This window comes from Python bivittatus, unplaced genomic scaffold (assembly GCF_059951505.1).
Source record: "Python bivittatus isolate LINGU-HERP-01145 unplaced genomic scaffold, Pbiv_v1 ctg000350_np1212, whole genome shotgun sequence".
Taxonomy (NCBI): domain Eukaryota; kingdom Metazoa; phylum Chordata; class Lepidosauria; order Squamata; family Pythonidae; genus Python; species Python bivittatus.
In genome coordinates, this window is record NW_028277074.1 from 42,958,428 (window position 1) to 42,981,402 (window position 22,975).

General features: G+C 36.6%; 2 protein-coding genes across 2 annotated transcripts in view; one reads left to right on the forward strand and one right to left on the reverse strand.

The window, feature by feature from the left end:
* TMEM131 (transmembrane protein 131) overlaps nt 1–22,975 on the forward strand; it is an 87,278-nt gene that overhangs the window by 53,611 nt on the left and 10,692 nt on the right. Inside the window, exons 20-31 of the mRNA XM_088145015.1 lie at nt 363–515; nt 1,045–1,120; nt 1,212–1,329; nt 2,292–2,430; nt 2,518–2,627; nt 3,246–3,312; nt 3,712–3,863; nt 5,731–5,873; nt 6,101–6,287; nt 9,319–9,504; nt 13,889–14,047; nt 14,845–15,437. Of these exons, the coding sequence (XP_088001141.1) occupies nt 363–515; nt 1,045–1,120; nt 1,212–1,329; nt 2,292–2,430; nt 2,518–2,627; nt 3,246–3,312; nt 3,712–3,863; nt 5,731–5,873; nt 6,101–6,287; nt 9,319–9,504; nt 13,889–14,047; nt 14,845–15,437 (2,083 nt within the window). The remainder of the gene's footprint in view (nt 1–362; nt 516–1,044; nt 1,121–1,211; nt 1,330–2,291; nt 2,431–2,517; nt 2,628–3,245; nt 3,313–3,711; nt 3,864–5,730; nt 5,874–6,100; nt 6,288–9,318; nt 9,505–13,888; nt 14,048–14,844; nt 15,438–22,975) is intronic.
* LOC103060619 (uncharacterized) overlaps nt 18,637–22,975 on the reverse strand; it is a 38,986-nt gene continuing 34,647 nt past the window's right edge. The window contains exon 7 of the mRNA XM_088145024.1: nt 18,637–22,596. Within this exon, the coding sequence (XP_088001150.1) occupies nt 22,561–22,596 (36 nt within the window). The 3' untranslated portion in view covers nt 18,637–22,560. The remainder of the gene's footprint in view (nt 22,597–22,975) is intronic.

Genomic DNA, 22,975 nt, shown 5'->3' on the forward strand with positions numbered 1-22,975 from the left:
TGGGTAATTCTAGAACAGCTAGCTGTAATATTAAAATATTTTCTAAATGTTTTTAGCTGTACTTACATCCGTTTTTACAGTTCAGTATCCTCTGACACTTCTAAACACTTTAATAAATTGGCTGACTTTGAAACATTTGCATGAAAAGTTCTTTAACTTGTGATTATTTAAACTATATAGAAAAGCATTCAACAGATGTGGCTTAGAATAGTTTAAATGGAATGGTTAAAGGAAATTTTTTTGTAGTGGTCTCTGAACACTTCAGACAGTTTAAATGTTTTGTTTGCATTACTAAATGTGTTAGAATTTTGTCACCATGGGCACAAAAGCATTAAAAGAAAACCATTTATATTTCCTCTTAGGGCAAGGCAGTTCATCAAAGTTTGAGTCTTATGAACTCCTTCTCACAGAAGGTAAAAATACAGCAGATCCGATCATTATCAGAAGATGTTCGGTTTTATTACAAGAGAATACGAAGTAACAAGGAAGATCTAGAACCAGGGAGAAAATCCAAGGTTTGAGCATTTGAATATCATTCATATGAGCAGAGTGATCTTGTGAGAGATTCTGTACTAGAACTGTCATCATTTCCCAAGTCTTCAATAGCCATGATGGGAGATTGGGGAAGGAAGGTGTTTTTGTTTCTTTAGTTTTCTATCTTTGTTTTTCTTTTACCTCTCTTACTGCAGTCATTAAGAAGGAAATTATTGCATTGGTTAAAAGGCTGGCATACTTTAGGGGTATTTATTGGGGGACCATGTAGAAAGAGGGCTTAAAATTCTGTAGATCACAAACTGCCTCTCACACATCTCTGAAATCCCCTGTTCCATATATACTACCCCTGCTAACGGCATCCTGAGATTCTGAGGTATATAAATGGGAAACGTTTCTCAGTTTCACCTAGCAGTCTCAAGTAGCTTTCTGCCAGCATTAGGAGTACACTACAAATAAATGTTTTTTATGTATATAAAAACATTTCATATTTCCTATCCCAACATATGTTGTTCTTATTCAAGATATTTTGATCTTCCTTATATTTTTCAGATAGCAAATATTTATTTTGATCCTGGTTTACAGTGCGGAAACCATTGTTATGTAGGTTTGCCTTTTCTGAGTAAATGTAAGTAATAATTTCTATAATTAAGTATTAAAATCACTGTTATTATTGAAGGTATTTTGGATTAAATCACTTATTGGTTGTTTTTTCCTAGCTGAATCAAAAGTACAGCATAGTATATCGATGCAAGAAGATGCATGGGATTCAGACTGGGACTTGCATGATAATTTATTCAGAGAATGGATTGGAATAAAAGATTATTCAGGCAATCAGTGAGTTTATTTTAATATATAATTGCTTTTGAGTTAATTCTGATCTTTTGAGATATGTCGCTTGTTAAAATGTTGTAAATGATACATGTCAACAAGCAAATAAGAAATATAGAAGAAATCTATTTTCTAATGAAATTCCAAGGATCAATTTACAAACTAGAAACATAATTTCAAGTATTCCACAAAGATGCTGAAGAAGTTATCATAGATTAAATTGTCACAAGTGTTTTTCCTTAGTTATACTAGGAGCGTCCATGGAGGAGTTTAACAAGTCAAGATAGCAGTCATAAGTGAGCAATCAGTGCTTCACCCTTTTTTAATGTGTGTGTAATGCAAAAACCAGGCAGGGCTTTGATTGTACTGTCACAACTGCCATCTTGATTTTTTTGATGCACAGACATGCACATGCGCACACACAGACACTCCTGATTACATTAATCTTTTAAAGCATTCAAAGAATCAGCACAGTATGTGTTCATCAGGCAGTTGATTTTAGCATCTTGTGAATGCTTCTACAGTCATCCATATTGTGATTCATAAACTCTTTGACTCCATAATGTAGAAGCATTTGCAGCTAATAGTGACTTTTGCTCATAATGCTTCTGTTCATGGAATGTGTGAGCAATAGCTTAAATTAATTTGTGCCCAGTAGAGGTTTTAAGCAAGTGTCTTTCAATTTCCATATGCCAATTATATACAGAATTATTTCATAGCATTATCATGCAAAATGTTTTATGCATTTCTCAGTATTATGTTCCTCCCTCCTTTGTGTCACTATGTCTCTAGAAATGGAGTTGATTATATATTTTTAATGATATATGATTGTTTTTAAAATCAAAATTGTAACGCAGAATTCTGAAATCACTTAACTATGGTTTTTATATTATGTGAATTCCATGAACTGCTATTATTTTCTTTTGTTCTTAACATTTTTTTAATGTTCAGTTATATTGCTTATCTAGGCTGAGTGCTGTATTTGAAGTGGACACAGATCTTCAAAAGGCTGTGACATCCAAAATCACAGCAGAATTGGCCTGGCCCTCTTTACTTGGCTCACAGCACCAATTGGATTTCTCGCTTACCAATACAAATGGTTCATCTGTAAGTCTTGGCATTGTTAATGCAGTAACGCTTAATATTTTTAATCTATTTTATACAATAAGTCTGAATCTAAATTTGTTCCATTAGGAAGAAGAAATTGTTCTAGAAAATCCAGCAGATGTTCCCGTTTTTGCTCAGCTTCTTCCCATAGCGCTGTATTCTAATCCATCAGTCTTTGTAGATAAGCTACTTGACAGGTAAAGGGTGATATTAAGCAGGGTTTATAAGGAGATGAACTATATGCTCTATTGATTTCATCTTTTGCTCTAATTATAACTTCCTTGCATAGCATTTTCTGTCTGAGTAAAGCAGAACCACATTTGAAAAGTGGGTCTCCTCAGTGATATCATCAGGGGTGTCCTTAGCAATGGTCACTGGTTTCAAAATGGAAGGGGTAACCATGGGATCAAAGCCCTGCCTCTGTTTGACATGCGTTGTACATACATAAAAAGGGGTGGGGCTTTAATTGCTTAGTTGCACCTGCCACTTTGAAACCAGTGGCTGATGCTGTGAACACCTCTATGATAAATAAGTTTTAGATATTATAACGTAAAGTATTATATCACTTACTATTCACTATTCATTTTTTGTGATAATCAGAAATGAGTTATTTTAAGCAAAAATGTTTCAGATGTGCAAGTTCTACTGAATATGAATAAAGTATATTATTATACTTTAAAGTATAAAGTAAATTAGAATATTATTCAAATATAAATACACATTTTAATATATTTTTCAAAGTGCTTAGTTCTTCAAATGAATTTATATTTTTTCTAAAATTCATAAATGCGGCTAATGAAGTATTTTTCTTTTAGATTTAATTTAAGTAAGACAGCAAACATCAATTTGAAGACACTAGAATTTCAAGTTTCTAGAAATTGTGTAAGTAACCCTTCCTCCTTGAATCTAGTTAGGTTTTCTCCAGATGTTAATCTTGGGGGAATAAAGTAATTAAAGATATGAACTATACATTTAGGTTTCCTGGTTCAAAGCCAAAGAGTTTTTTTTTAAAAAAAAAAAATATAGCTATGAGACCTGATTAAGCGTGTGGTAGCAAAATTAATCTTGTTGCTCAGTGAGAAGCTACAGGTAATCTTGAATTCCAGTTGAATATGATGATGTGCACATTAACTAACAAATTGTGTTTTGGTCTTAGGGCTCTTACTTGTTTACCTAAGTATACAGATTCATTTTTAAAGCATTGAAACTAAGATTTCTAACATGTGCTGCATTTTATACAGTTCTCTAACTTCTAAATTTGATTTGTTTCTCTTTTCCAAGGGTCAAGCATTGCAGAGCTCCGCGGGATTTACAGAAGGGTTGTCTCGGCAGTCAGTTTTAAATATCATTTTAAAGCCTGGTGAGAGAAAATCTGTTAAAATAAAATTCACTCCAGCCCTTAATAAAACTGTTTCATCACTAATAATTATCAGGTACAGTATGCTTTCTGAACATAATTAACAGAAATATGACTTCTGAAATTTGACTATACTTTTTACAGGTTGATTATTCAAGATGACTTGCAATGATTTTGTAGCTGTATAAGAAGTTAGGTGAAATATTATGTTACATGCAACTGTATGTATACATGATCTAACTCTGTATGTATACATGATCTAGAGCTTGTTGTCCTAAAAATATTTTTAATGTACATATTAGTTTGTACATTAATGCCTTCAAATCAACTACAATATTCCTTTTCATAAAACGTGGCATTAGAAGAAAGAAGCTGGCTACCTAAGATTGTATTTTATTTATGCATTGATTATTATGTGGAACACATCCTTGTATGAAGAGGCACAGGTGCATTTTTACCAAATATGTGACCCGGTGATAAGCAATCATGGCTCTCTGTTTATGCCCTTGGTCCTGTTGCCATAACATATTTATTTGTTCAGTGACCGTTCAAAGTTACAACAGCACTGAATGAGGGGAACTTATGACCAGTCCTCGGAGTTCTGGCCATCATAGCAGTCACATGATCGCAATCCAAGCGCTCGGTGCCTGGCTCGCGATTACAACGTCGCAGTAAGCCAAAGTCACATAATCGCGATTTCCAATGTTTCCTGCCAGCTTTCCACAAGCAAAGTCAGTGGGAAAGCCGGCAGGAAGTCAGAAATCCCTCCTACTCCCGCTGCATTTCCGCCTGCCCATGCTCCATAGTTCCTGCCCGCAGCACCGGCCCACCCACTCGCACTCCAGAGCACCTGCTCGCAGCACTCCCCATACACCTGCCCACACTCTGGAGTGCCTGCCTACAGCATCCTGTGGCAACTGCACTCCGTAGTTCCTGCATGGCATGCGGCGCCCATACACCCCTCGGCCTGCTTGGTTGGGACTTCCACCTCTTCCTGCTTAATGACCTGTGTGGTCCTGGGGTTATGATGGCAACCGGGACTGCCAGGATTGCCTTCAATAAGTGATGTGTTCATATGACATTGCACTTTATGACTGCATCACTTAGTGACAGAAATTCTGGTCCCAGTTGCTGTCATAACCCAAGGATTACCTGTAAACCAAGTCAATTGACCCAGTTTGCATACCTAGTCACAAAAACCTTGAGAGAAAAGTAGCTGAAAAGAGAAGTTTTCCATTAAAATGTTTACTGCCAAGGCTTGAATACACTTCCTAAGCATTGATTGCTTTCAGCAGCAAAATCTTTTCTGTTATTTGCCTAATCAGTGCAGAAATAACTAGTGATGATATGTAATCTCACCAGTAATTTCTTAATGCAAGGGCTCATGATAAGTCCTTTGGACTCCTTGGACAAAGGAGATGGGGACTTTGTATCCCCCAAATAGTTTTTAATTCAGTTAGTGTGATTTTTGTGCTGCCAGAATGATTATGAGGGGATGAATGTTGTAATTACTTAAATGTGTTGTGAGAACAAAACCAAGGTGATTAAACAGATTGCACTCCCATGTGGAAGCATCAGTTTGTCCAGTTTTAATAATGTTATCTGAACTCTTTCTTGATGAAGAATTCTTTTTTGTGTTATTTTTGCTAGTGCTAATAAAGGGGTCCCTCAACACTAAATTCTCAGCTGTTGAGGCTAACATAAATTGTTGCTGCTGTTCAGGCAAATTAACAAAATACTGCACATGGCTTTAAATCCTGCCATTAATTTCCTTAGATAATGCATGATGTTGTGCATTGAAGATACCAGAATTACTTTTATACAACTAGTGTTATTTTAATTAATAATTTGGGATGAGGTTTATGTTTGTGGAACAAGTTAAAAATAATTAAAGATTGCTACGTGGTTAATGTTATAATGATTCCATTGTTTTTCTTTCACAGAAATAATTTAACAGTAATGGATGCTATAATGGTTAAAGGACAAGGAACAACAGAGAGCATGAAGATTGCTGGCAAAGCACCTGGACTAGCCAGCTCATTGCGCTTCAAAATCACTGAAGCATTGCTAAAAGACTGTACTGAAAGTGAGTATTTTAATAGTGAGAGTTAAAACATTTCATTCCATGAAAGGGTGCTCAAGAGAGACACTAAGTAATGTATTATTTCTTTTCTCTTTTTTTTGAAATAAGAAAAGGAAACAAAAGGACCAATGATGTTTTTATTAAAAAGAAAGAAAACAGCTATAGATTGGTATCTTTTTATGAGCCAGCTTTTGGATTATACACTATTAAATGTGTTCTCTTTCTTTCAGAAACAAAATTAAAGGAACCAAATTTTACACTGAAGAGAACATTCAAAGTGGAAAATACAGGACAGCTTCAACTTAACATAAAATCCATGGAAATCAGTGGATATTTATGTGAAGGATATGGATTTAAAATAGTTAATTGCCAAGAATTTGCACTAAGTGCCAATGCCTCTAAAGACATTGTCATATTGTAAGTTCACTTGTGCTGAATACTGGCACCATTTTCAACTTACAGGATAAGTTAAATTATGTGTTCTTTGTATTGTGTATAAACAAACTCTTTACCAGGGATTTGCACAAAACTGAAAATACTTTTTGCTTCAAACCTGAAATGAACTATTACGTACCAGGCATTCTGCCATACCATTTCAGATTGGCTGCCGTTCAAACTGCAATGTTTTGGCTTTAACAAAATCCAGGGGATGTAGGGCAAAGCTAGTATTCGTCACCCATTCCTTCCCTCCTCTTTTGTAAGGCCTGTCCACATTTCCCCAGCCTTCCCTTCTCTCTGTCCCTGACTTCCTCAAACTCCCCTAGCATCCCAGCGTAATACATCCCACTGGCCTGCCCACCTCTCTGAATTTTACATCATCCTTGCCCCCCCACCCCTGTCTCTCCCAGGATTCCCCTTTGCAGCTGCTGCCAGTGTACTGGCCTGTGTGCTTGTTCCTTACTTCACTGGTCTCAGCAGTAAAAAACATGCACTGAGTGTGGCGTGCCTCACTGGCATATTCCCTTCCAACCTTCCCAGCAACTCCCCTTAAACTTCTGCTGCCAATGTCTGTAAATGTTGTTGCCAAGGAAATCCCTTGGCTTTTTCCCATCCTTCCCCTATCCCCATAATCACGTCTTCCCAGACTGAGCTCCATTTCAGTTCATATCCAGAACAGAACAGCTCCATTTTGTGAAGAATGTTTTGCTTCAGCTGTGGACCCCCAAAACATAAAATGTTTTGTACACCCTTGCCTTTTATTAGGTAAAGAATCCTGTATGTAGATGCAGGAGAAAATGTTCCCTTCCCTAAATTATCTTCCCAGGGACTTGGAAAAGAATAAACTCTGTCAGCTTAGCCATAAAACACTTAGAAGGCAAAGGGATGTTGATAAAGCTGGAAGAAAATAATAGGAGGCAAACAAAAGGCTCTAGGAAGCAAGACCAGCATAAGATAAACCCATAAAAACAACTCCCTAGAAAGTAATTATTTTCATGAAATGCTGCTGCTTTGCACACCATTGTTCTTAGTTCCACACCATTACCTCAAGGACTTCAGCCTAACTACCTCACTGACCTCACTAAACACCTAATGTGCTGTATACTTTGCCACTGAATCCAATCATATCCATATTGTAATTCTTATAATATAAAGAACTCTATATAAAGGGGTGGCATACCTGTCCCTTGTTAGGTTTGCTGCTGCTGCCTCCAATACTAAAGGATTTGTGCTTCAGTGAAATGGCATATTGGTTCCTGTTTTAAACAAATTCCTGGAGGAATTTGTGAGAGCAGTTTCTCCTACATAAGTTCCAATAGTGGCTCTGATTAAAAATCAGAAGCCATGTTCTCCAGAAAGCCATATTCTTATTTGCCCCATTCCTTTGTGTACAAATTAATTCATTCACTTATTTACTGCCATCTCTATTAATTCCCTGCCAGCATCTAATACGTGGAAGTAGAAATACGGGCTATAGTTTCAATTTATTGTATATAATACTTTTAAACTCCTAACCAGGAAGAGATTGCTAAGAGAAATTGTCATATATACAGTGGTACCTCGGGTCACGAACGCTTCTGTTCACGACCAATTCGGGTCATGAACAGCACCGTTCGCAAAATTTTGCTTCCGTTCGCGAACGCCGGATCGGGTGATGAACAGGATCCACGGCCATTTTCCCTGCCGTGACACGTGGTCGTGGCTTCCTGTAGGGAGGAGGACTCTCCCTCCAAGCAATAACCGCCTCCCCACCCTCCACGCCAGAAGTTGTGTCGAGCAAGGTTAGCGTTCTCTCTCTTCGTACTGTACTTTGTGTCATATTTTTTTGTTTTAAAAAAGAAAATACATATGGTTCAGAACGGATTAACTGTAATTACATTGAACCTTATGGGAAAATTTGATTCGGGTTGCAACCAAAATCGGTTGGCGACCAAATTCGTAGGGGTCAGAACAGATTAACCGTATTTACATTGAACCTTATGGGAAAATTTGATTCGGGTCGCGACCAATTCGGGTCGCGACCAGAGTCGCGGAACGAATTAAGTTCGTGAACCGAGGTACCACTGTATCAGCCATTTACAACATTACAGGATTCAGATCTAATTTTGCTTTATAATCATTTACCCTGAAAACTGTCAGTGTTGGAAAACTAACCTTCCCTATTATTATTTAATCAAAAGTCAGGCATTACTGAATATAGTAAAGTGAAGTAGAGCAGAGAGTACATGAGCTGGTCAATTAATCTCAAATGTAATGGCCATTTTTCCATAATTATTGGAATCATATTAAAGGCCCTAATACCTTGTTGTTATTGAGGTTGTAGGATGGATGTGTAATGTTTGTACTAACCAACTACTCCTGAGTTGTTCATGTACCATAATGCCTCACTCTGGGGTCTTTTTAGATACTGTATATGAATGGCTGAATGTGCTGATCAAAGCTTCGACTCGGAATGCCACCTGAGACAGAGGTAGAGGGTAGCTTATACTTAAATAGCCTAAATATCCAAGAGCCTTGTGGTTTGTAGAATATGAAAAGTCATCAGGGCCTCACTATTCTTTTCTTTTATCTATAATTGGGGCAAGAACAATTCATAGTGGATGTTCTGTTAAGTTTCGTGTGTTTCCCAGTGGCTTTGTATGCTCCCAGATTATTTTACTTACATTTATCTTGTTACGAACACCCAAAATGTTTCATAATGAAAGAAGGCACGATTGCATATTGAAAAAAAGAAAGCAAAATTCAAGCAGGATCCAAATGTGAAATATTCCTATTTAAAAAAAACATTCACATGCTTTCTTCACCTTTTCAATATTGCTGCATCATTGTTTTAACAAGAACAGAAGGAAGGAATAGTCATCGGATATATTTGGTTATTGTTGGACTATCAGAAATGACATTGACTTCTAGAATGGCTCTAACTTAATCTAAACTTGCAAAGTTGCTTTTTTGTTATTGATGTAAATGATACAACATGGATAAGTAGAACAGTTTTTCTTTATTCCAATAGGTTTACACCAGATTTCACTACTTCCAGAGTCATTCGTGAACTGAAACTAACCACAGCAGGAGGCTCACAATTTATATTTGTATTAAATGCATCTCTTCCCTATCATATGTTAGCAACTTGTGCAGAAGCTTTGCCCAGGCCAAACTGGGAGTTGGCACTGTACATAGTAGTCTCAGGAATAATGAGGTATTATACATATTTTTTTTTAGTATTTTGTTTATTGTTGTTCTCAACTTGTTAAGAAAATAAGTATTCATACTCTGTTTCTGTTAAAGGCAAATGAGAAAGCTTATGTAAGTGATATATAATAATTATTGCTCTGATGCCAATATTCACTTTATGGAAAATAGCCTTGGAGCAAACATTAAATAAGTAACCAAGAGAATGAGAAATTGTGGGAAGGTGCAACCTGATCCTTATAGTGAAAGAAGGGACGGGTAGTGGTTTGCCTTCTTTCCTTTCAAATTGTTGCCTAACTGGAGATTTCAAAGTGATAGCAGTGGTAGCCTCTCTAATCTTAAAAGTCCTATTCTTCAGTTATCAAATCAGTTGCTGATTCACCATCTGTTTCCACAGGATTTAATCCTGCATGAAAGCACTAACCAGGCATATATCACTTGACTGACAGAAGAGGTAGAATTCACTGTTCAAGTGGGGCTCTCTATAGTGCAACATGAAAAGAGTGGAGGTTAGAGAAGTTGCACAGCAATGGTCTATTGAAATTCCATCTTGCTGACCAGATTTTCATCTGAGAATTAGTCAGATTTAACTGCCTGCTGCTGAGTTTTGGTGACTGGATCACTGTAGAGCTAATGGTACTGAATTGCCTGTTTCACTGTCTATCCATCTCTCTTCTGAATTAGGCAAGATTATCTCAAGCATGGCAACCAATTACCTTAAACTGTCGTGGGAGATCTGTGTCCAAACGGGCTGCCCAGGTAGAAAGTACCTAGGGTTTTGTGAAATCTATGATGGCCATAGTCCTGACTCAATGTGTATCTGGCTCCACACATTGTTAGGGATAAATCACTCATCAGTTTTAAACTGATGGCTGCTCAAACCTGTGCAGGAATGAAGTTCCAGTTAAAATGGTCTGACCTGGGCACCTGATGAATCTGAATGGTTAACTGAATGTGCTTGGAGAAGTTTTTGTCATTTGTTAGTGATACCCTAGCTGTTCAGTAGAATATGGAGGTATCCTAGGTGGCTAATGCTATCAGTTCAAAGCAACTTCTTTCTCTCACAGAGCTAAAACAGAACTTTTGTTTGATAGAGTATAGAGAGCAATGACATTAATATGATGGCAGCTGGAGCACAAGTAGAGGAATTTTCAGTATTGTACAGATTGAGTAAGAACCTTCTGAAGACCCATTTGAATCCTACTTTGTAGCAGTGAAGGCACTGAGAATTGCTTCTCTTTCCTTATTTCATCCACATAAAAGAAGCTGACATTCTTTTTCCTCACCGTGCAGCGTATCTTCCACCAGTATTTTTGGGATGGGAGGTTTAAATAATTGGTGACTCACTGTGAGCAATTTGTATTATTCTTTGCAGACAATTGTCTTGATTTGTACTCCAGTGCTGAGACAGCTCATAAGGCTCAGTAAACTGCTAGTACTGTTACTTTGGATATTTTAATTTTGTAGATCTTGAGGTTAGGAACACAGAGTATGTGGAGAGACGATCCTTTACTTAATCTCTCCCCTCTTCTCTTGTTAATTCAGCCAGAGTAGGACTGGCACTATTATTAAGCAAGGTGATAAATGCCTCTTTGCAGGGCAAAAATGTGTTGCTTCCTGCTTAAAGCAACTTATTATTAAATTTTAAGAAAGAAAGTTTCCCTTGCTGGAACTATAGGCTAGTTTTAAATATTCCAAGATAAGGTGGTAGCCTTGCAGTTTCAGTTGCACTTGAGTGTTACTGAATATCGGGACCTATTTTAGTTATGTTTTCAGTCATGATTTGATGCTAAACTTTTTTGGTGACCTTGGTGGTTGACTTGGAAGGAAGAAGTGTGCCTTATTAATTATCCTGTACCTTTTTTTCCCATAATTTTTATTAAAGACTTTAATTACAGTAATAAAAGTGAATACGAACTAAACTCAGAAAAAGAAAGAATAAAAAGTGCAAAGAAAGAAAAAGAGAAAGAGAAAAAGAAGAAAGTAAAATAAAGAAAAAAATATTGAAAGAAGTGACTTCCAGTCTTCATCACAAGTAAAAACAAATTTGACAACTCTTTACAAGATTACACGATTAAGATTACAAACAAATATCTCTTCTTCCCATATCGCATCCCTTATTTATATGCAAATCCATAAATCATCAGCTTTTCAGTCCTGGTGTCAGCAAAAAGTCTGAAAAGGGTTACCAGAGCTTTATAAAAACGTATCTTATTTTAACCTTGATCAAACAGACCAACTTTATATTCCTTCCTTTTACTTCTAACAGTCTTGATCTTTAATTCATTCAGATGTTGTCATAGGATTTGGTCTCTCTTCAGTTTTTCTTTTTCCCATCACAGAGGCTTCTTTGAGGCTTTAGTAAACTTCTTTTGTAAATCCAGTAAAAAGTCATTATACAGGCCATTGGCTTGGTTTGCAAATTATATTTCTACTTGAATGGAGAATTAAAGCTTTAACTAGTTTCATTTGTATATCCAGTAAAAAGTCCTTATCAGGGTCATTCTCTTGCCTTGTCATTAGTAATTCCTCTTTAACTGCCTTCTCTATCTTGTAATCCACACTTTTTTTTATTAACAAGTATTTCTGGTTCTAGTATTTCTACATCAGATTTGACATCTTTTGGGATATACTAGTCTATCTATAGATGCAGACATCATTGCTTACATTTCTGATATTGTAGCTACTAATGTCTGGCCCCATTCTTCGAAAATCTCCTGAAGTATTAATAATGTTATAGTGTTTTGTATCATTTTGTAAATCCCCAGAATTTACACCTTTTCCCCCCTCCTTTTCCTTTTCTGCCTGGAATCTTTAGTCCCCTCTAGTGTCCAATTTCTGAAATCATAAAGTCTCAAGTTTCTGTTTTGACTCAAGATAGACAAAACATTCTGGTTCCCACAAAATGCTGTTTATTTCATTTAATTATTTCCAAAACCTTATAGTAAAACTCTCAATGTTCCAAAGTTGTCTGGACCCTTAATTGTTTATAACTTTCTTAGATCAAAATCTTATTTAGCTTTTTACCGTTTATTTCTAATTCTTTGAATTCTTAAACTTATAGTTAATTTTTCTTTTGTTCAAGAAGGAAGGTAAACTCACCAGGTGGTTTTTCAAACTTGTTGTTCCAAAGATATCTAAAAGCGATTAGAAAGTGAGGTTAGCAAACTCAGTGTCCTTTGAAAGGCTCCTCCGCAGTTGTGAGCATGTTGGCTGGTCCCTTCATCTCCCAGAGCACATGTGGGTAATGTCCTGTCCTCTCCTTATCTGGAGAGGTCTAAAGAACTGGTCTACTTGCTCATTCTTTGGTCTTTGCCACAGCCGTCATATCCGCTCTGTCAGAGACATGTTTACTTTGCCATGCCTCCACAGGAAGTCCTATTCTGTATTTTTCAGTGGCTTTCTGAACTGTATTACTGTAGTATTCTTCTGGATGTCCTGCTGTGATTGGGGCATGGGCATTGTTTTACACTGGATCTAGTCCTTTCAAGCTGTGTCCAGAAGGTTCAAAACCATTTAATACTTAAGAAATTGCCTTAAGGGGCTCCACAGGGTTCCTACTTGTCCTCCAGGCTATTCTATATCTGCATCAAACCAGTGGGAGAAGTCATCTAGAGGTTTGGAGTGGGTATCATCAGTACAGTAGTGACATTCAGCTCTATTATTCTTTACCATTCAATTTCAAGGAAGCCATTCATACCCTAAATGGTGCCTAAGTTCATTTAGGGCAGTATAAGAGAAAAAAGGCTAAAATTAAATCTACAGAAGACAACAAAGGTACTTTTGGTAAATATGAAGCTGACTCATAAATTTAGGATCAACCTGCTTTGATTGGGGCTGAGTTTACCTGAAAGAGCAGCTTCACAATCTGGAAGCATTCTTTGATTGTCAAGTATCAGTGAATACACAGATGATAAGTGACAAGGAGTGCTTTCATACAGTTATACTTGGTATGCCAGCTACAATCTTTCTTAGGTCAGCTAGATTTGGTGATGGTTATCCATGGTGTGGTTATAGTTCATTTTGTCTACAACAACATGCTATATGTGGGATTTTGCTTGAAAAGTATCTGGAAATTGCAATTGATGCAAATTTGGCAGTCTGGCTAGTGCAAGGTTCAGAGATCATATGATGTTTGTACTGAAATATTTGCACTGGTTGCCAGTTGCCTATTTATTTTTCATAAATCGGAGCAGTAAACATTAAAACAAATCCTGTCTAACTGGCTGAACCAATATTTAAGTTTATTTTCCTGAGTTTTAATTGTATATATAACAGTTGAGTAAAGCAAAGAATGTGGTTTTGTAATTTGTATCAGTACAGGTGGACTATTGCTGTATCATTGATTTTTAAGTGTCAAAATAATAAAACCACTTATGCTTCTTTTGCAGTGTGCTCTTCCTTTTGGTAATTGGAACAGCCTATTTAGAAGCTCAAGGAATTTGGGAACCATTCAGGAGACGCCTTTCCTTTGAAGCATCCAATCCTCCCTTTGATATGGGAAGGCCATTTGATCTCAGGAGAATACTTGGAATTTCGTCTGATGGAAAGTACGCCTTTACTTAGAAATTGAATGTTTTCAAAGTGACATTTTCACCAATATATGTTGCCCTTAGAAAGGATTTGTGCTGGGGTCACAAAATTTGAGCAGATCACGTGTGCATGAAGAATAATTATGGAATTAAAAATGACTGGGGAAGTGTGTCTTGTAGTTTATCTTACCTTGCCTAATAAATGCCAATTAATAATTTATTACCCTTAAATTGGATTATCAATTGTAAGGAAAAGCTTTTAAAAGATTATTTTAATTCTGGATATATGTTAAATTAGTAAATCCAGGGCAAACTGCTTATATTTTGTAGCAGTAGAAGTAGAAAATACATCAAAGTGTAATAGTAATTAACTATGTGCAGTTTTATCCTATGTGTACAATGATTTGTGTACAAAAATGCTGTCCTTTGGCATGGTTTGTATCTATCGTGTTCTTGAATATATTATAAGTAATGCATGAGACCAACCTTTAGTTATTTGCAGAATTCTAAGGAGACAATAACATACAGTTTAAATAGTGAAACTCAGTTACAGTATACATATATACATGAAGAAAGAATGGTAATGGGATCTTAGATGCCAAAAATGGGTTAACAGTGGTGACCGAATGGAAATATATTTAATGTATTGAGCTTTTAGACCTAAATTAAGCATTATATCTTACACACATTAAAATTGAATTTTAATACCTACAATCATTAAAACCTCATGCATTTTGATAAGTAGTTTGATCCCTGGATTGTATCTTTCTAAATATTTGGACTATGAGATTTAAAGGCAGTCACTCTTATTTCAGCTTGAATGCCCTTGGATCAGAGTCAAATCACAGCTCTTCCAGAGGAATCTACGGACCAGGAAGTTCCTCATCACGATCCAGTGCAGGAAGTCATAAGCAATGTAACTCGTCAGTGAATCTACATAGCAATAGAAATTCACTTGAAGTTGATAATATGAAGTTTAAAAACAGTTCTAGTGTTGCAAACAGAACTTCTGTGCAGGCAGGTTCTGCACAGTCCATGAACAGAGCCGGTTCTGTCTGCTTGGATTCTAATGCTGCAACTCAGAATCATGCAGCAGGCAGGAAGTCCAGGAGTACAAAACAACATTTGCAATCAAACCAGCAGCATGCTCCAGTCTTACTAGAGCAACATTTACCAGAGCTACCAGGGGTGTCTCAGCAACAAGAGCAGCAGAGTGAAAATTCCTCACCACAGATACAGCATCCCACACCTTCACACTCAGAATGTGCTAACAACACAAGACATAGCTCAGAAGACTCTGATATTGCCACTCTCATAGAGACCATGGATAAAGACTTTGATCACCCAGAATCACCTTCTCCAGATGTATTTACAGAGCAACCACCCTCTCCAGTAGCAAAAAACAAAGGTAATAAATTCCTGTTTCACCCGATTAACTATACCTTAAGAAGCATAAAAGTAAGTATATAAAATTAAAGTGGTTTCTTGAAAGAAATTTCTAAACAAGACAAGGCTGTATCATCCATTTCTTCTTTATGAGCAAGCCAATGTAAAATTTTACTCATATCTGAACCAGTAACCTCTAGTATACTTCTGAGCTTATCAAGAGATTGGTGATTATGAGAAGTGTTGCTAGATAAGGGAGAGGACAAGAGAAGCAAGATAATAGTACAGTTCTGGCTGCTTATACTCCTTCCATAATGGAAAAAAAAAAAGTGATCCACTGTCTTCTGTATTTCCAGTACCTTTAGGCAATGCCACCATTGTGTAAGTTGGAAGTGGACCAGAGTTATTGAAGGGATAAAGAAAAATTCAGCAGCTGGTCTTAATATTTTCTTATGTGTACATGTGTCTGTGCAGAAGAATCCTGGGAACCAGAACAAACTTGTCTGATACATGTTTTCAAGCTTTAAAAAATCCCTTATGTGAACATACACAAATCCTTGCTTGTACACACAGATACACTTTCTCCATGATTTTAGGCTATGCTGTTAATTGAAAACGATTATGCACCAAAGGGTCAGCTCTGTACAAGGTTTTGAAACTATTAATATAAATTAGGTTACATTACCGACAAGTAATGTTTTTTTGTCTCAAAGATAGGAGCATCTGTTTGCATTGTCAGGGGAGAATGTGGGTATTCTAAAGAGATAAAACACAGCACACAAGGTTCTTTTTCTAAATCAGTCCAGTTTTTTCCTTTATTTTGTAACACTGAAAGATAAATACTAGTTCTTCTGACCCTGGGTTTTACAGCTAGATAGCTGAACACACTGCATGCAGTTTAAGGAAATAAACAGATCATCACATCTCCCTTCCCCTTCCCCTTCCCCTTCCCCTTCCCCTTCCCCTTCCCCTTCCCCTTCCCTTGATGTTTGCCATTAACAGTTTGGAATGCAGTAAAAGCAGCAAATTACATTATGATCTTAATTACTCTGCTGTTTAGCAGTTAACTGCTCCTTTCCTGCAAAGTAGTGTTTCTTCAGAGATCAGTGTACCTGTCTTAGACTCAGGTTTTATCTTCAATTATAACACATTCCCCTTAGTTAATCAAGGGCTGTGAATAAAACTTAGCTGGCAATTTCTTGTGGCAAATACAATGTTGATTTTCTAATTAGGTCTTCTTGGGTCCTCCCCTCTGGAAATCTGCACAAGGGAGATCGATTCCTCCACCCAAGAGTGGGCCCAGGGGTCTTCATCCTTGGTGTTTTTCAGCTCCTAAAACTGCTGAAATCTCACTTGGTTTGCCAGCCATTTTTCTGTCTCTTCAGCTATAATAATTCTCCTCCTCAGTCCATTTGAAGTTCCTCCCAATACTCTGTGAAAAATCTCTCTGGGTATGAAAACCTTACTTAATTCACTCCCAGCTATTTTTCCAAACAGAGTTTATCAGTTCCAGGTTTACCTTGCATGTCTGGGAAATACCTGCTCCATTCTGCCATATGCATTCTTTACCGGGGCATTCTTTACCTACTAATGGGATTTGCCCACCTTAAACCCCTCAGCATGGCCTACAAGCACCCATTTTCAGACTTTATTCCGATGGGTTTCCAGAGTGAAGCATTAAAGTAAGTACACAACTCTGGAACAGTCATCTAGCACAAATGTCACATCTTTACCCTAAAATTTCACTAAAATAGTGAAATAGCAGGTCATGGAGATAGCCACTGAGAGTCATCAAAGTGATTACAGAGATGTTTAGCTGCCAGAGTGTGTGATTGGTGGGGAGATGTCTGGGGAAGCAGTCTATGTCATGTTGACAAAAGCACCTTCTTGGCCACATTTCCATATTACCTTGCTCTGAAGTTTCCTTAGAAAAAAACAGAGATGGGTAAAATCATTTGTTCTCACAATTGCTAAGAATTCCAAACACAGAACATATCTGCAGATCTCAACCCATGCCAAAATTAAAGAAAAAATCCACCTCTTAATATGGCCAGGTCTCTGGATAGTGAATTCAGAGTTTGCCATGACCCTTATCCCTGGAGGGCCTTGGGTATAACAGGTGCAGAGGTGGCTACTCCTTTATCAAAATTGTGCTTTTCCCATACCTAAAAAGTAAGCAAGTATCTGAAATACATTTAAACCATAAGCTTTTCTGCAACAAATACTTTTATACCTCCTTCAGATGGCAATAGTGTTCTGCAATGTTTCCATTCCACTAGATACCTGAATGCTGCTCATGGCCTGTTCCCTATACATTAACGCTTCCATTTTAGTATACAGATGCTGCACTTTTGCATATGTATATATTAGTAATGTACAGTTTTAATTATATCTACAAACCTAGTTATATAATTTCTGTCTTTCGTCATCAGTGGCCAAGACAAATCTTCCCATTCTCCTTAATATAACTCTTTCCTAATGTTTGAGTGAAATGGCATAAAGTTGTTGAGGATTTCCTAAAGACATGTAAAATTCAGGGAATTAGGGTACACTAGCAGATTCCTTTGTTATGTTGATAGGTACAATCCTTTTAAGTCTGTCTTGCTAACGGCATGCTGGCCTTCCAGCCATTGTTGGCACCCCTTCCCTTAAATGGTTTTATTATGCATGTTCATCCCATGTGATGGTGGTGTACTGGGTCATCCAGCTTATAGTATCTGTTATTAAAGTCATCTCTCAGAAATTACCTTCTAGATCCAGGAGTATGTGTGCATGCAAATACAATCATTTATATGCCATCTCCTCCTGAAACTCTGAATAGCTCATCATGAAGTTAAAACATTATAAACAACAATTAATCATTAAACATTAAGTTCAACAAAATAAAATCCATAATGTGGCCACTGAACTAAATAAATATTTCTCCCTGGGTTGACTGTTTACAACTAATTCACACTTTCTACCCAGAAGGTCTATCTGAAAAGGGCAATGTAAACATGGTAATGTAAACTTCGAAAGCACAGTCTTGACTGTTTTCCAGAAAAAAAATAGGAAAGAAGTCCTTCTGACCCCAACAAGCAAGCCATTCCAAACAAGGAAGTTGCTAGAGAGAAGGCTTACTTCCTAGCTAAATACCTTATAGCAAAACAAGATTTGTTAAGACAATACTTATGTGCTCATTTTTTAAAAATGTACTTTTATTGATTAAATATAGAAATACAGAAGAAGGTAAGAAAAGACATGAGATAAAACAGAAAAGCATACTACAAATAGATTTTTTAAAAAAAGATAATAAAAGAAAAGATTAAAAAATTATGGTGAAAGATCTTCCTCTTCCCTTCAATTTGTATCCCCAACCACTAACCCTAGTTTAAATATTTGTACTTTACATCAAACATTAGTGATTGTCATTGGTTTCTGTTTAAGTCCTAAAAACTATATACCAGATATCTAAATCTGCCTTGCCATGTAATATGTTGTATATAAGGGAGGCATTCCTGCTTATTTTTGGTTAAACTTCTGTTATGGATATGTACTGCCAATTTTGCCATTGGAAATTATTTTCCAGTTTTGGACTCACAATCTGATACTGTGGGCAAACACATTGTTAAATGGGCCACATTTATGCACTTTGGGTTAAATATTCCCATTCCAACAAAATGCATCCTAAACTAGTTGTCTGTTTACTCATTTATTGCCCAACATTTGTAAGCTGGCCCAATCATACATGCTGGGGAATTGTAATTCACATTACGATTGAGATTGCTTGATGGGGTAATTTTTAGGGTGAAAAAATTCTGTTGGTTTTAACATGAAGGTATGAAGGTTTAGGTTTCCTTTTGAACTTTGGTGTTAGAGAAGACTCCTGAGAATACTGTGGACAGCCAAGAAAACAAACCAATGGATCATTGAATAAATCAACCCAGAGTTCTCACTAGAGGCACAAATGACCAGGCTCAAATTACCCTCCCTTGGACACATTATGCGAAGACCCAGCTCTCTGGAAAAGGTTCTAAAGTACAGGTTAGAGATAGATTGTCATGGAGAAAATCTATCTGTGTGGTTCCTAGGAGTCGAAAATGATTTGATGGCACATAATCATTCAATCAAAATATAGTGTCTAGTAAAATACAGCATTTAGTGTTAATTTTAACATAAAACTTTTATACACATTTGTGCCCTTACATTCATGTTATAGTCGGGACTGCTTGTTGGTAGAATATTAAGAGTAAATACGTTTATTGCCTTTTGTGTTCAGTTAAAGCAGCCTTGAAATTTCAGGATTTATTTAACCTGAAAGTTAACTTTTGGTGAGATTTATTTATTTATTTATTAAATTTATGTAGCTGCCCATCTCACATATGTGACTCTTGGCGGCACACACAATTCAAACAAAACCATTAATCATTAAAAACTAGAAATAGAAATAGAAACATGGGACGATGTATTCAAATCCTACGTATGATACAACCATGTTGCAGGCTCCCTATTTCTCTGGTATCCCTTCCTGGCATAATGTTTATGGCTAAATTAATTTATTCATATATAGATAAAGTTACAGGTAAGGTTAGGCTTCCTTGTGATCTATTTTAAAATTTAGTGTTAGGGTTAGTTTTCAGGAAAGAATTTATGTATACAGATAGTCCTCGGTTAACAACGGTAATTGGGACTGGAATTTCCATTGCTAAGCAATGCAGTCATAAAGCGCTATATCATGTGACCATATCACTTAGCAACGGCAATCCCAACAGTCTCTGTTGCTGTCGTTAAGCAAGGATTGCAGGCCATTAAGTGAGGACCTCCCCGCAACTTCCTGCTGGTTTCCAACAACCAAAGTCAGTGAGGAAGCTGCAAGTCCCAGGCGGCTTGCGAGCAGGCCAGTGGGCAGGTAAATGGCTGCTGCCAGATGGGGGAGACTTGCTTGTGGGAAGCTGGCAGGGAAGGTTGCAAAATGTGCAAGCTATTTGCCAAGTGCCCATATTGCTATCACGTGACTATGGGGGGTGCTGGGATGGCTGGAGCTTTGAGGACTGGTCATACATACCCTCATTTAGTGTCGTCATAACTTCAAAAGGTAGCTGAACTAGTGGTCGTTAACCAAGGACTACCTGTAGTTTTAATGTAAAATTCCTGCTATGCTTGGGATTGTTTCATGATTACATTTCAGATGAAAAGCCTATATTGTCGTTAGGGTGAAAATAAGGGCTAAATTTCCTTGAGGTCTCTGGTAAAATTCAGTGTAAAGGTTAGCTTTAGTCTTGTGTTTGTTACAGTTGGAATTTTTCACTGGTTGAGTATTCAGAATGACTATTTTTATTGGCATTTGGGTGAAGTTGGGATTAATGTAATACAGTGTCAGTTACCTTTAAGATCCTTCTTAGTGTTACTTTCAGGTGCATGTTATAATTGGCATTACTTCCCAGATAAATTTTAAGGTGAAAATGTATTATTTGCCTAAGGCTGAAAGTAGGGTTGGGATTATTGGTAGGGTTAGCATTTTATTGCTAGTGGTAGTTTTATTATGATTGAGATTGCTTGCTGGTACAATACTTAAATATTTTTCTTGAAATTTTCATGAGGTTAGGATTCAGGTCAAGTCTCTTCTATAAATCCAATAAGAAAAAATTATCCGGGTCACTTTCTTGGTTTATCATTTGTATTTCCCTTTTTATTTTTAAAATATCAGTCAGTTTCTTTCGTATATCCAGTGAGACATCCTTTTCCAAGTCATTATTTTGGCCTGTCATTTATAAATCCACTTCCAGTACCATATCTATCTTGTCAGATAAAATTTGTTCCACATCTGTCATTTCTTCAATAACATCTTTGTTGTTTGGAAGTAGTCTTTTTTTTTATTAAAGCTTTTATTAAAATATATATAAACTACAATTAAAATACAAATCAGAAAGTATAGACAAGAAAGAAAATAGAACTAAAAGAAAAAGACAAAAACTAAAATAGTGAGAACAGATAGAAAGATGAAATGGAAAGTGACTTCTGATTATCTCCAGTACAGATATGAGTACAAATTTAAAAAGATTAATCTCTTAATTAATCCAAGTTCACATTATTTCTATCAACGCAAACCATCTAATCATTAAATCCCACAATCAAAGCTTCATTTTTTCCCAACCCAAGCACGTAATCTAGAAAGGGTTGCCATGAGGAGACAAATTTAGAAATAGTGTTATCTCTTATTAAAGCTGTTAACTTTGCCATTTGAGCCAAGTCCATTAATTTGATAATCCATTCTTCCACTGTAGGTATCTGTGAGTCCTTCCATCTTTGCACGTACAACAGTCTTGCAGCTGTGGTCATGTATAAAAGCAAAGTTCCATGTTGTTTCTCCATCAAACCCAGTAGGAACAGTTCTGGTTTTTTTGAATGCTCACTTGAAGAATCTTTTGAATAGCAATATATATCTGGTCCCAAAATTTTTTATCGTTTTCACAGGTCCACCAAATATGATAAAAAGTTCCTTCACCCTGTAAACATTTCCAACAAACATTTTTTATACCAGTATACATTTTTGATAACTTATCAGGAGTTAAATACCAGCAATACATAATTTTATAAAAAAATTCTTTTAAATTATAATTCAACGTAAATTTCAAACCTTTGTTCCACATATTTTCGCATTGTTCCAACATGATATTGTATCCAGTTTTTAGCCCATTTAATCATACATTCCTTGACTTGTTCATCTTCTAGGTTCATCTTCAACAATATCTTATACATTTTAGCAATGACATGTTCATCATTCATACATCTTTTGGACATAGTCTATCCATAGAGGCAGATATCATGACTGACACTGTTGACATTTTATCTGTCTGCTTCTATGGTTATTTGAGGGACCACCTCTCCCTGAGTACATTGGATCATCCCACCAGAATCAGTAGAGAGGGCATGCTGCAGGTCCCAACAGCGGGGGAGCTTTTTTGGCGGGTCCTAGGCAAGGGGCCTTTTCTGCTGTGGCCCCCACTTTATGGAGCATCCCCCCCCCGAAAGGAGGCTGGCCCCATCCCTTTTAACTTTCCGGAAGTTCCTCAAGTCCTGGTTGTGTCTTCAGGACTGGCGACTCCAGGAGACTGGCAAAATACTGAGATGGCTCCATTGTAATTAATTTGAACAAATTAAGGCCATTAAATAAAGGAACTCTGTTTCAATCCTCCAGTAATCTGCAAAGAGCAAGATAAAACTATTTAATCTTGTGCACAAAAAACTTCAAGTACAAAAATTAAATTTGCCAGTCACCATAGAAATAATTATGTTCCTGCTGCAGTCGTGCTTTTTGGGGCAAAGTACTGAGCCTCATATTTTATGGTACACAAATGTATGACTATAAAGATATTTAAAAATTGAGGTTATTCAAGCCAATTTCTTCTTACGTGTTTACTATAAGGACATTCTGATACAATTAAATTATTTGGATTGTTTCATGTTAGAAGGCAATTAGCTATATTTTTCTCTTTTAATATTTTAGCTTAATACCTGTTGGTTGTTTGATGTTTATACAGAATTTTGGTCTATGACAATAAATTTTCAAACAACATAACT